The 13,270-nt window shown below is 35.2% G+C and overlaps 2 protein-coding genes across 2 annotated transcripts in view; one reads left to right on the forward strand and one right to left on the reverse strand.

Annotated features, from left to right (window-relative positions):
• Positions 1-13,270, forward strand: part of LOC134692569 (voltage-gated potassium channel subunit beta-2-like) — a 115,134-nt gene that overhangs the window by 18,985 nt on the left and 82,879 nt on the right. The gene's annotated exons all lie outside the window — the stretch shown is intronic.
• Positions 4,591-6,159, reverse strand: LOC134693711 (uncharacterized). Its single transcript, XM_063554613.1, has one exon. The coding sequence runs from the start codon at positions 6,147-6,149 to the stop codon at positions 4,890-4,892; it is 1,260 nt and encodes a 419-aa protein (XP_063410683.1). The 5' UTR covers positions 6,150-6,159; the 3' UTR covers positions 4,591-4,889.

A 13,270-nucleotide genomic window follows, 5' to 3' on the forward strand; every position in this document is an offset into this window, starting at 1 on the left:
CTCGAGAACCGGAAGTCGTAAAGACTTGGGACCTACACCAATAATCTTAAGTTCATGTGACCTTTAATTTGCACCCAAGGTCAAAGGTCACCAAGTGCAAAAAAAAATTACGCTGCAATTTCAAGCTTGCATATTAAGAAAACGATAAGAGTTTGCTGCATACTTACAGTGTATAAAATGTTCCTCTCGACGAGCTCTACATTTTATACACTGAGCTCAAAAGATTCTGACTGTCTGTTCAAAAGTTACGACGGGATGATTCTTAAAAGTATAGTATTGTGTGTATATCTTTTTAAAGGTAACAGATATCAACCTACTATAAACAGCAAAGATGATCAGTAGTTCAAGACCTTCAATTTGAGGTCAATGTCAGGTCATGATGAAATTTCACCTTGACCTTCACATTATACTATGACCTTGACCTTGTGACATTTGAAAGGTCAAGTGGTCTTGAGTTGAATGGTGATAGTCCCATGTCTCTACGACTTCCGGTTCTCAAGTTTTGTATTGCATCATATATTTGATGATTAATTGTGACCTTGGTGAACTTTGAAATTGTCCACATTCTTTTTCTATAATGTTGTCCTTCAACTGTAGATCATTTATCATTTAACAGATTTGAGATATCTATTGTCGTTTTAGAGATAATGCAGTTTGAAGTTTTGCGAGCGGAGGCATGTATTTCTGAATCATCAAGAGCTTACCACGAAAAATGTTTTAGAAATTGAAGAGGTGGACATAGTTATGTGTTTGACCAAATACCAAAAACATTCCCTGGAAAAAAACACCAAAAAATCAATTTGAAATTTTCATGTTTTGCATTGACTTTGTAAGTTTCATAACTTCTATTTATATAGTTGATATTGCATCATTATTTGCACTTTGTCAAATGGGGTCATCTGATATATCAAATTGAAGGTCTTAATAAACTCTACTTAAAAAATGAAAATTTTAACCCCCCTTTTCATCCCAGGGGGAAGGGTGGGGTCATTTAGTGCAAACATTCAAATTTCTCAAATGGTAAGGTTGTCGCATATCAAATGAAAGAACATAAAGCGTACATTTCAAATTTCAAATTGACGTCCCCCAAAAATTGGTTGGATGGGGTCATTTAGTGCAAAAAATAAATTTTCTTTTACGATAGGGTTGTTGTATATCAAATGAAAGGTCATGATGTATACATTTGAAATATCAAATTCCCAACCTCCAAAAATTGGTTGGATGAGGTTATTAAGTGCAACAATCAAACTTTTTAAAACATGGCGTTGTCGCATATCAAATGAAAGCTCATCTACCCTGTGTTACATATATCATACTTCCGATCTAAAAAATGTAGGCGGATGAGGTCATTAAGTGTAAAAAGCGAAAAGTTACAGAAGGTATGCTTGTCGTATATCGAACGAAAGGTCGTACAAAGAACATTACGAAAACATCACTTTTACAGGAAAGACCTTTCAATTGTTTTACAAACAATTGAGATACTAGTTCTAATGTTTTTTTTTCTTTTTTTTTTCTTCCAGCATTTGTTTGGCACGCCATTCTACCGCTTCTATTGGAGTTATCAATATCAAAATTAAACCATCGATAGACCTCATTATGAACTGTTACCTGATGCACTTTTGTAGGATTTCATCATCCCCTTGAGAAGTTATCTCCCTTTTATTGATTTTTTTCAACATAGCCCCCCCTCGTGGTTTATAAAGATATCATGACCTTATTTGGACAAAATGTACATCTCATCATTATGTGTTACCATATGAGGCTGCATAGGATTTCATCGTCCCCTATGAGAGTTATATCCCCTTGAAACAATTGGTTTCCTTTGCATTTTTCTCAAAAAGTATAAGAGATAAAATCGATTTGAAAACGGCAACACGTACAGTAACAGATAACAATGTTAATGGACATGTACAATAATTTTGTTATTAACCATTATAAGGAGTTATTTCCCTTGAAAAAATGAACATAATTTTTGAAAAATAGTATTTTGAGAACCGGAAGGCATATAGACCTGGAACCTTCACCAATAATCTTTAATTTATGTGACCTTTAATATGCACCCAAGGTCAAAGGTCACAGAGTGCAAAATAAAAGTACGCTGCAATTTCAAGCTTACATATTAGGAAAACGATAAGACTTTGCTGCATACATACAGCGTATAAAATGTTCCTCTCGACGAGCTCTACAGTTTATATAGTAAGCCCAAAAATGTCTGACCGTCTGTTCAAACGTTACATCGGGATGATTCTTAAAAGTATAGTATTTTGTGTATATCTTTTTAAAGGTAACAGATATCAACCTACTATAAACTGCAAAGATAATCAGTAATTCAAGACCTTCAATTTGAGGTCAATGTCAGGTCATGACGAAATTTCACCTTGACCTTCACAGTATACAATGACCTTGACCTTGTGATATTTGAAAGGTTAAGTGGTCTTAAGTTGAATGGTGCTAGTCCCATATCTCTACGACTTCCGATTCTCAAGTTTGGTATTGCATCATATATTTGATGATTAATTGTGACCTTGGTGAACTTTGAAATTGTCCCAATTCTTTTTCTATAATGTTGTCCTTCAACTGTAGACCATTTATCATTTAACAGATTTGAGATATCTATTGTCGTTTTAGAGATAATGCAGTTTGAAGTTTTGCGAGCGGAGGCATGTATTTCTGAATCAACAAGAGCCTACTTCTTAAAATGTTTTACAAATGAAGAGGTTAACATAGTTATATGTTTGACAAAATACCAAAATCATTCCATGGAAAAAAACACCAAAAAATCAATTTGAAATTTTCAAGTTTTGCATTGACTTTGTAAGTTTCATAACTTCTATTTATATAGTTGATATTGCATCATTATTTGCACTTTGTCAAATGGGGTCATCTGATGTATCAAATTGAAGGTCTTTATAAACTCTACTTAAAAATGAAAATTTTAAACCCCCTTTTTATCCCAGGGGGGCGGTTGGGGTCATTTAGTGCAAACATTCAAGTTTCTCAGATGGTAAGGGTGTCGCATATCAAGTGAAAGAGCATAAAGCGTACATTTCAAATTTCAAATTGACGTTTCCCAAAAATGGGTTGGATGGGGTTATTGAGTGCAAAAATAAATTTTCTTTTAAGGTAAGGTTGTTGTATTGTTACGCTGCCTCTCTGGCGTTAGAGTCGGGCACCAGAGATAACAGGGTTACATAAAAAGGAACCTATTAGAGGTCGAGAAAGGTGTCTTAATTTAAACCACCGATCTAAACCCGAAATAGGACGAAGGAATTATATACCAATAAAGGTGTATTAATGCGCTATTGTAGTCCTGTTTTCATAAGTATTATTAAAATAAAAATAGAATAATAATGAAGTTCAACATTTTATTAATGAGATAAAATACTGGAACGAGTCTGGACTCTCGGTGCTGTCACTGGTTAGTGCCCCCGGGTATGGTTGGTCTTACAATTATTCACGAGAGTGAATACTACTCATAAACTATATATTTATAGCTTTTCTTTAACACAAATCCTTAATATCAAGGTTTCAATCATAGTTATATAATGACTCTTATTAAACAAGATCAAAAGCCTTGTTCTTCATCAAACTGTTATATTAAAAACATATAAATATATATATGTTCTTCAATTAACTATCTTTGTTACTATCTCAATAGTCACGGTTATATTTTCATTAATTTATATTATACACATCTGAATCTCCAAATCTGGTGACAAAAATATTTAGTCACCGTCACCCGCAAGTATAGTAACCATCACCGACAGCTATAGTCACCGTCACCGATATTATAGTCACCGTCACCGAGATTTAATCACCAGGACTTAGATTTGTCACCGTCACCTTTAATAAACTATAATTATATAATATATTTCACAATACTAACTTTTAAACTCATTACATCCGACATAATTGTATTTTAGTTTATCTATCTATTTCATACGACTCTTTCCACAAGTTTGAGCTATCTCCCTTGACGCAGTCAACCACACGTATTTATATCCTTAATTGACCAATGAGAATTGAGCTTATATAAAGACGTCCAATCACGAGCCATCACTCTTCTTAGGGAAATTCCCTTAACGGTGACAAAATAGTAAACAATGCCATGTTCTTCACGAATAAATATAGTTTAAGTATTTAAAATGCAACTAAAAGCTTGGAAAACTTTTGTAATGGATACAAACAGATACAAACTACTGTATATAGCAATCGAAAGTCAACAAATAACGAGCATTATAACCAATACACATCAAACATGTAAGTATCACCTAGATCGGTGACCAACATTGAAAATCGGAACGAGAGTTATTTACAGTCTTTAACTGTTCCGAGAAATTAGCAATCATACACAAAAGAAACCCAAACATAACGAATTATAAGATGTAAAATTATGCCGACATGAATCACCATTTAATTATTATTTACAGCCGTAAACAAAAATCTATGGCCTACTTTCATTTTCCAACAGTACGAGAATAAACATCATCTGTCTCAAAAACAATGATACTCAGTTTTAAATCATACAAATTAATAGTTTTATATATACAACAATAAGCCTTTCCTGACTTATCAAACACATTCGATAACCAACTTCTGATCATGGATCATAACAACAACATACATGCATATTAGAAACTGAATAGCTACGGGGAGCCGGCATAACATTGCCCCCTTCCTTAAGGATTTGGTCCCCAAATATATGAGCTTAGTAAGCTTATTGATACAGCTTAGGAAAAACTCATCAAAGTAGCTGTATTTTTTTTTCAGCTGACAGTATGCCTGTACTATGTGGATTTAACAACAAAGATATCATTTCATTCCCAAGATAAATTTTACTAAACATATTAGCAACAAACATCAAACTACAACAAATTTAACAACAAAGTCTAAAAACTACTGAGTCTGCATGCACATAAGTCATTCAATCTCTCCTGTACTATGGAAACAAGCCCTGACAGTTTGTAAAACTTTGCCTCCTGTAATAACTCATACAGATATATGTGTTCTCTAGGTAGATATCTTTTTTCTACGTTGCAATTGTTCCTTAAATAATTAAGAATGATCTTAAAGTGAGCTGGATCTCGGTCAAAGAAATACACATTGTTTGATGGTCGGAATGGACTTAACGGTTGCAGCATTAATGCAAATACACATGAAGGATCTGCTCTGAGTGTGTTTTTACTTGTTTCTATCTTCATCCCTCCAACATTGAGGGTAAGTGTGTTTTCTTGTGTGTCCTGTAGGGACTGTAAGAAGGTCTCTACCAATTCTGTTTTAGCAGAAAATTCAACATTCCTGATTGGATCGATTTCGGTCTCTACAGGTTCTTCTACAACGTTCTCCGTATTTTGTGGTCTACTATCTGGAGTTGGTTTCTTTACTGTCCTTGAGGAGTTAGAAGAGCTAGACGACGTTCCTGACGAGGTTGTTGAGGAGGAGGAACTCTTGTTATAGTTGTCTGCTTTCTCTAACGTCTTCACTTCAGTTTCTGATACATGCAGCTCGACTTCTTCCTCTAACAATTGGCTGCTTGTATTTCCCTCTACTTTATCTGCCTCTGGCTCTACCGATATGGTTATGGTTTCCCCATTCTCACTCATAAGATCTTGTAGTACTTCTTTTATTTTCTTCAGCCTTTGTTCTTTTGTCTCTGATGGTTTACAAATCTTTGCAGGAGTTGGCCCGGAGAGGTTGCTATTTTCTTTGTTCTCTTCTATGTCAGATCTATCAGTTCTTTTTCTCGATGTTTCCATCAATGAGCTTCCTCTCTTCTTCCACTCCACTCCTTTATTAGTACCAGTGGTTCTATAGCTGGTTTCGCCCATCTCTGATTTGGCATATCTATTACGTCTGGGTGCCAGTTCGATCTCATTCCCATTACCATCTACTAATTTGATTTTCTTTGGCATTTCCTCAGTTCTAAACTTTTCAAAATCTTCTTCCGCCTCTTTTCCCCTACGTCCGGAGCTGTTCTGAAAGCATATCATCTGGCTTTCTAGAACCTTGCATCCATGGCTTGAATTCCGTCTTTGGAATAATTTCTTGCATTCTGGACACTTCCAGGCAAAGTCTGAGTGTCTTTCTAGTATGTGTCTCTCCAGGAACCACCTCTTATCAAATGTCATATCTTCACAGATAACACACATCCATTTACTCTATAATAGAATAAAATAACAATCATAAGAGAGAGATACATATCATGGACTGATCATTATAATAATTTATATTTTTACAACTCAACAACGTATACAAAGAGTAGTAAAACTAATTTAATTACCAGTAACGGTCATACCTATATATGTTTTTTTTTTGGTATTCAATATTTAATCATATGTAATAATTATAGATATATATATATAAAAAAATAACCAACATGCATACAATACAACTTTGATCAAAGAACAAAGTTAAACTAAATTTGATAATTATCGACTATGAAAACCAGGTTGGACCATGATCTCCCAAATAAGGTTTGAGTTTATCATGGTGAACCACTTTCGGTTTCATTCTTGGACCTAGCTGAATTCTATATAAGACGTCATTCAGTCGATGGGTAACAACAAATGGACCATGCCAAGGTCTCTGAAATTTTGGATTTACACCAACTTTCCGTTGATATTGGTAATACCAGACTGGATCACCAGGATTGAACAGCTTTAAATGAATGTTATGATCATAGTTTCTCTTCATAACATCACTAGCAACATTTAAATTGGTTCTCGCAAATTCATGAACAGTCAACAATGTATGTTCAAGATCATTTACAAAGTCAGAAATAGAACTTTTAGGAGTGTCAGGAGATTTACCAAACAATAAATCTACCGGTAGATTGATTTCACGTCCATACATCATTTTACAAGGTGACACACCCGTACTTTCGTGTTCAGCTGAACGATATGCCATCATTAGAATGGGCACAAATTTGTCCCAATCCTTTTGGTGGTTCGATACAAATGAAGACAACATATTTTCCAGGGTTCTCATAAACCTCCCAGCCATTCCATCAGACTGGGGTCTCATAACCGTGGTTCTTGTTTTGTCAATATCTATCAACTTGCAAAGTTCTTTAAACAGATGAGACTCGAAATTAGCCCCTTGGTCCGTATGTATTTGTAAGGGGACTCCAAAGATCGAGATAAAATTGTCTACTAATGCTCGAGCTACCACCTCTGCTTCCTGAGATTTTAGTGGAATGGCATGTACAAACTTAGTGAAGTAATCACCAATTACGAGTAAATAATTATTTCCCTGAATTGACCTAGGCAAAGGCCCCATTATGTCCATAGCAACCCTTTCTAGAGGCGCACCGACATTATATTGTCTCATAGGTGCTTTTGGCTTCCTATTTGGTCGCTTTCGTGAAGCACATACATCACATTTGTTACACCAATTCTCAACATACTTTCGTACTCCAAACCAAAAGAATCTTTGTCTAACCTTACTTAAGGTTTTCTTGATACCTAAATGACCACCAGTGACACTATTGTGTAACTGCTTGAGCACACTTTCTTTCAAATTTTCTGGAATTACTTTTTGCCAGGTGACCTTGTCCCCTTTTTCACTTTCCCATTTTCGACATAGAATACCGTCTCTTATCTCAAATGATTCAATTCTATTCCAGAAGTATTTGATAATCGGACTGAATTTTGATATTTCTGACCAAATGGGTTTGAAATTGTTTACTAGCCAATCTCTAATTATCTTTAGTACCGGGTCATTTTCTTGTTCATTTTCTAAATCAAAATCTATCTCAACAAATTGTGCATCGTGTATCGGAGATGACGAGCTCTGTTTTTGTTGGTCCAAATGATTAGGTGTCATACTTCGAGTTTTAACTACTCCTACCCGTTGGTTGTTTTCAGGGGTCTTTGATTTGCAAACATCCACTGATGTTTCTCCTGCAAATCCTCTTTTCCCTTTTATTTTCACGGACCTTTTCAAATTGGGAACATTTAAAGTTTCAGAACTACTTGATTTACGAGCATCATATGATGCCTTTAAAGCAAATCCACTTTCATCCTTCACTTTATCAGATATGTTCACACTTTCATTTTCATGTTTTGTACAGGGTTTAGAAGCGTTTAAATCGTCTGATCTATAACTAGCATAAAGTTCTGCTGCTTCATGTTTCTTACTAGTCTCTAGACGTTGACTACCTTCAACTTTAACGGCGCCTGTTAAAGTATTCGTATCATCAACCACAACTGACTTTACTACCACTTCTTTAGCTGAAATCTCGTTATTTATTTCAACCTCTCCTAAACCCACATTTGAAAATTTATTCTCAACTTTCGAGCAATATGAACAATCATCTGGACAAGGTTTACGACTCAATGCATCAGCATTTGAATGAATACGACCAGGGCGATGTATTATTTGAAAATCATATGCACCAAGTGTTTCCAACCAGCGGGCAAGCTGACCCTCAGGATTTTTGAAATTTACTAACCATCTAAGAGACCCATGATCTGTACGAACAGTAAAAGATCGACCATAAAGATAGTGATGAAAATTTTTAACTGCACGGACGATAGCAAGCAATTCTTTTCTGGTGACACAATAATTCCTTTCACTTTTAGAAAACGTTTTACTAAAATATCCAATCACTCGTTCTACCCCATCTTGGATTTGAGATAAAACAGCCCCCATTCCTACATTGCTAGCATCTGTATCAAGAATAAAACCACCATCATCCATTGGATAACCTAAGATAGGTGCAGATATTAACAACTTTTTCAGATGCTCAAACGAGCAATTACAAGCTTCTGTCCATTCAAATTTCTTACACTTCTCGGTTAATTGATGAAGGGGCTTTGCAGTAGTAGAGAAATTTTCTACAAATCGACGATAATATGAACAAAGTCCGATAAAGCTACGTACATCTTTTACATTCTTGGGAGTGGGCCAATCTTGCACGGCCTTAATTTTTTCATCGTCAGTACTTATCCCTTCATGACTAACTTTATGTCCCAAAAAGGTTACTTCCTTTTGAAGAAGGAAGCACTTCTTAGGATGTAATTTTAAATTAGCTGATCTTAGCCTATCACAAACTTCACTTAAATTTTTGAGATGCTCATCAAAAGTTTTGGAGAACACAATAATGTCATCAAGATACACTAAGCATATCCTCCAAGTTAGACCAGAAAATATTTTCTCGACTAACCGCTCAAAAGTCGCGGGAGCCCCACATAGTCCAAAACATAGCACTTTAAATTGCCATAAACCACTACCAGGTATTGCAAAAGCTGTTTTCTCCCGATCTTTCTCATCTAAACCACATTGCCAGTAACCACTGCGCATGTCCAGAGTTGAGAACCACTTACTGCCGCTTAAAGCATCCAGAGTGTCCTCTATACGAGGAATCGGTTGGCTATCTTTTTCAGTAATATCATTAATTTTTCTAAAATCTATACAGAATCGAATACTCTGGTCTTTCTTTTTCGTGACCATGACCACTGGGGAACACCAAGCACTACTTGAAGGTTCTATGATACCCCTTGATGCCATGTCTTGTATCTCTTTCTCTGCCACCTCTCTCTTTGCCAAAGGCAGTCTATAAGGTTTAAGTTTGATGGGTTTTGCATTGCCCGTATTTATTTTATGGTTAACGATTTCAGTATGCCCAATATCAGATGGAGATTTTGAAAAAACATCTTGATAAGAACATAAAAACTCCCTTAACTTTTTGACTTCAATATTATCCAAATCTTTGGAACTTCTCTCAAATACACCCTTTAAATGATCAGGAATGTCCACTTTAGTGTTACTATCTGCACAATTGACCCGACTTACAGTACTCACTTCATACGTTTCTAAGTCAACAGGTTCAAAAGTACCCACAATTGTGTTTTTATAAACCTTGACCGGCTCTGAGCTAAAATTAGCAACCCTTAAAGGTATGATATTTGAATTTGGCTGAACTACTACTCTGGCTAACAACAAACCAGTTTTCTCAATAAACGACCTGTTTGTCTCCACAAGACCTACTTCATTAAATATAACCGGGCCACATGGAACTCCTTTTATTATCATTTCACTATCAGGCGGAATATCAACTGTTTCCGCAATTGAGATTCGACAACATGAGCTATCACCTTTATTTGTAAAACAGGTTATAAACTCATCCTTAATTCTCAGGCAACCTTTGCTAAAAAGAACATCAATACTATTAGTCATCAAAAAGTCCATACCAAGTATAGCCATATCTTTGATTTCAGCTAACAAAAACTCGTGTTTGAAAACATGTTTTCCTAATTTTATTTCTAAATTAACTTTTCCAATAAACTCTGAAACCTCTCCAGTTGCTGTTAATAAATTCATTCTGACTGGCATAACTTGAGGTCTATTCTCAAGTGCAAGGCTATCAAAGAAATCTTTTCTCAAAATGGAGACACTCGCCCCAGAATCAACCAACATATTTACAGACATAGAATTTATACTAGCAACTACAAAATATCCATTATCTTTTCCCCAAGAAACATTTGAAATAACTGTGTTGGGTCTTTTTATCGTGGTCGAGCCGCGACCCCCGCACTCGACGCTTGGTAGTTTTCCGAGCTGTTATAATTTTGGTTGTTGTTTCTATTCCCAAAATTATTTGATCCTCTTTCCTGACGTGAACCATTATTGTTATTATTGGTATAACGTTGACTATTAGTATTATTTTTCTTTATGGCCCCTACATCATTTTGTAGATTTCGTATGCCTAGTTTTATTTCTTTTATTTCACTAGCCAATTTACTATCATCACTGTCACATGCATCAGCAGTTCTCACTGATCGCCCTTTTTGTCTATCTGCTAGTCTTAAAGCTTCAAGACGAACAGCAATATTTTCAGCTTCATATATCGTTTTTGGACCTACTTCTCTCAATCTTAGACGAATGTCAGTTTCAGTTATAGCGTCAATAAAGTAATCAAGCGCAAGGGTATCCCTGGCAATAGGGGAAGTACCAGGATATGCTCGCCTTGTAAGTTTTTTAATTGCCTGTGCCAGTTCAGGCAAACTTTCGTTCCTTAATCTTACTCTAGTCTGTAGCTCAGCTCTAAAAACTTCTGACCGATTTATAGAACCAAATCTGCTTTTAAGCATTGTCACTAAACATTCAAAGTCATGCCTTTCACCCTCTGTCATTTCATTTAAAAGAGCACGAGCGCTACCTGTGAGACTACTTGCCAACAATAAGGCTTTAGACCTTAAGTCCCAATCATTAAGTTCCGCCAAAAGATAAAATTGTGTGAGATACTCTTCTAGATCGTCTGATCCGTCATACAGCTGAGGTTTAATTTTACATTTTATTTCAGGTTTAGCCCTGATGTTCTCAGTGAAATGGCTATTATTCAAATCTTGTTTATTATGTTTGGCTTCTCCACTCGCACTTATAGAGGAACTATCATACCCCCTTCCCAAAATTGGAGTGGTTTTATTTGTTAAATGATGGTCAAATTTTGCCAACATACTGTCCATTTTCTCAGAAAAATCTGAAAGACATTTATCTACCATAAATTTCATTTCAACTTTAGCGTCAGCAACCCTTCTATCTGCTGCTACATTGTTTTCACTACTAGAAGCTATCACTTCATTCGATAGTGTTTCATTTACCTCATGTCTACTCCCAGTATTGGGACCGAACGTAACGATATTTGAATCGTCCATTTCTATTTTTACAACAACTTTAGATTTTGATATACAAACAATATTAGACTCTAATATATTGAGAGTGGTATCCCACCGCTGCCACCAATTGTTACGCTGCCTCTCTGGCGTTAGAGTCGGGCACCAGAGATAACAGGGTTACATAAAAAGGAACCTATTAGAGGTCGAGAAAGGTGTCTTAATTTAAACCACCGATCTAAACCCGAAATAGGACGAAGGAATTATATACCAATAAAGGTGTATTAATGCGCTATTGTAGTCCTGTTTTCATAAGTATTATTAAAATAAAAATAGAATAATAATGAAGTTCAACATTTTATTAATGAGATAAAATACTGGAACGAGTCTGGACTCTCGGTGCTGTCACTGGTCAGTGCCCCCGGGTATGGTTGGTCTTACAATTATTCACGAGAGTGAATACTACTCATAAACTATATATTTATAGCTTTTCTTTAACACAAATCCTTAATATCAAGGTTTCAATCATAGTTATATAATGACTCTTATTAAACAAGATCAAAAGCCTTGTTCTTCATCAAACTGTTATATTAAAAACATATAAATATATATATGTTCTTCAATTAACTATCTTTGTTACTATCTCAATAGTCACGGTTATATTTTCATTAATTTATATTATACACATCTGAATCTCCAAATCTGGTGACAAAAATATTTAGTCACCGTCACCCGCAAGTATAGTCACCGTCACCGATATTATAAAGTCACCGTCACCGACAGCTATAGTCACCGTCACCGACAGCTATAGTCACCGTCACCGATATTATAGTCACCGTCACCGAGATTTAATCACCAGGACTTAGATTTGTCACCGTCACCTTTAATAAACTATAATTATATAATATATTTCACAATACTAACTTTTAAACTCATTACATCCGACATAATTGTATTTTAGTTTATCTATCTATTTCATACGACTCTTTCCACAAGTTTAAGCTATCTCCCTTGACGCAGTCAACCACACGTATTTATATCCTTAATTGACCAATGAGAATTGAGCTTATATAAAGACGTCCAATCACGAGCCATCACTCTTCTTAGGGAAATTCCCTTAACGGTGACAAAATAGTAAACAATGCCATGTTCTTCACGAATAAATATAGTTTAAGTATTTAAAATGCAACTAAAAGCTTGGAAAACTTTTGTAATGGATACAAACAGATACAAACTACTGTATATAGCAATCGAAAGTCAACAAATAACGAGCATTATAACCAATACACATCAAACATGTAAGTATCACCTAGATCGGTGACCAACATTGAAAATCGGAACGAGAGTTATTTACAGTCTTTAACTGTTCCGAGAAATTAGCAATCATACACAAAAGAAACCCAAACATAACGAATTATAAGATGTAAAATTATGCCGACATGAATCACCATTTAATTATAATTTACAGCCGTAAACAAAAATCTATGGCCTACTTTCATTTTCCAACAGTACGAGAATAAACATCATCTGTCTCAAAAACAATGATACTCAGTTTTAAATCATACAAATTAATAGTTTTATATATACAAAAATAAGCCTTTCCTGACTTATCAAACACATTCGATAACCAACTTCTGATCATGGATCATAACAAC

This window comes from Mytilus trossulus, chromosome 12 (assembly GCF_036588685.1).
Source record: "Mytilus trossulus isolate FHL-02 chromosome 12, PNRI_Mtr1.1.1.hap1, whole genome shotgun sequence".
NCBI lineage: Eukaryota > Metazoa > Mollusca > Bivalvia > Mytilida > Mytilidae > Mytilus > Mytilus trossulus.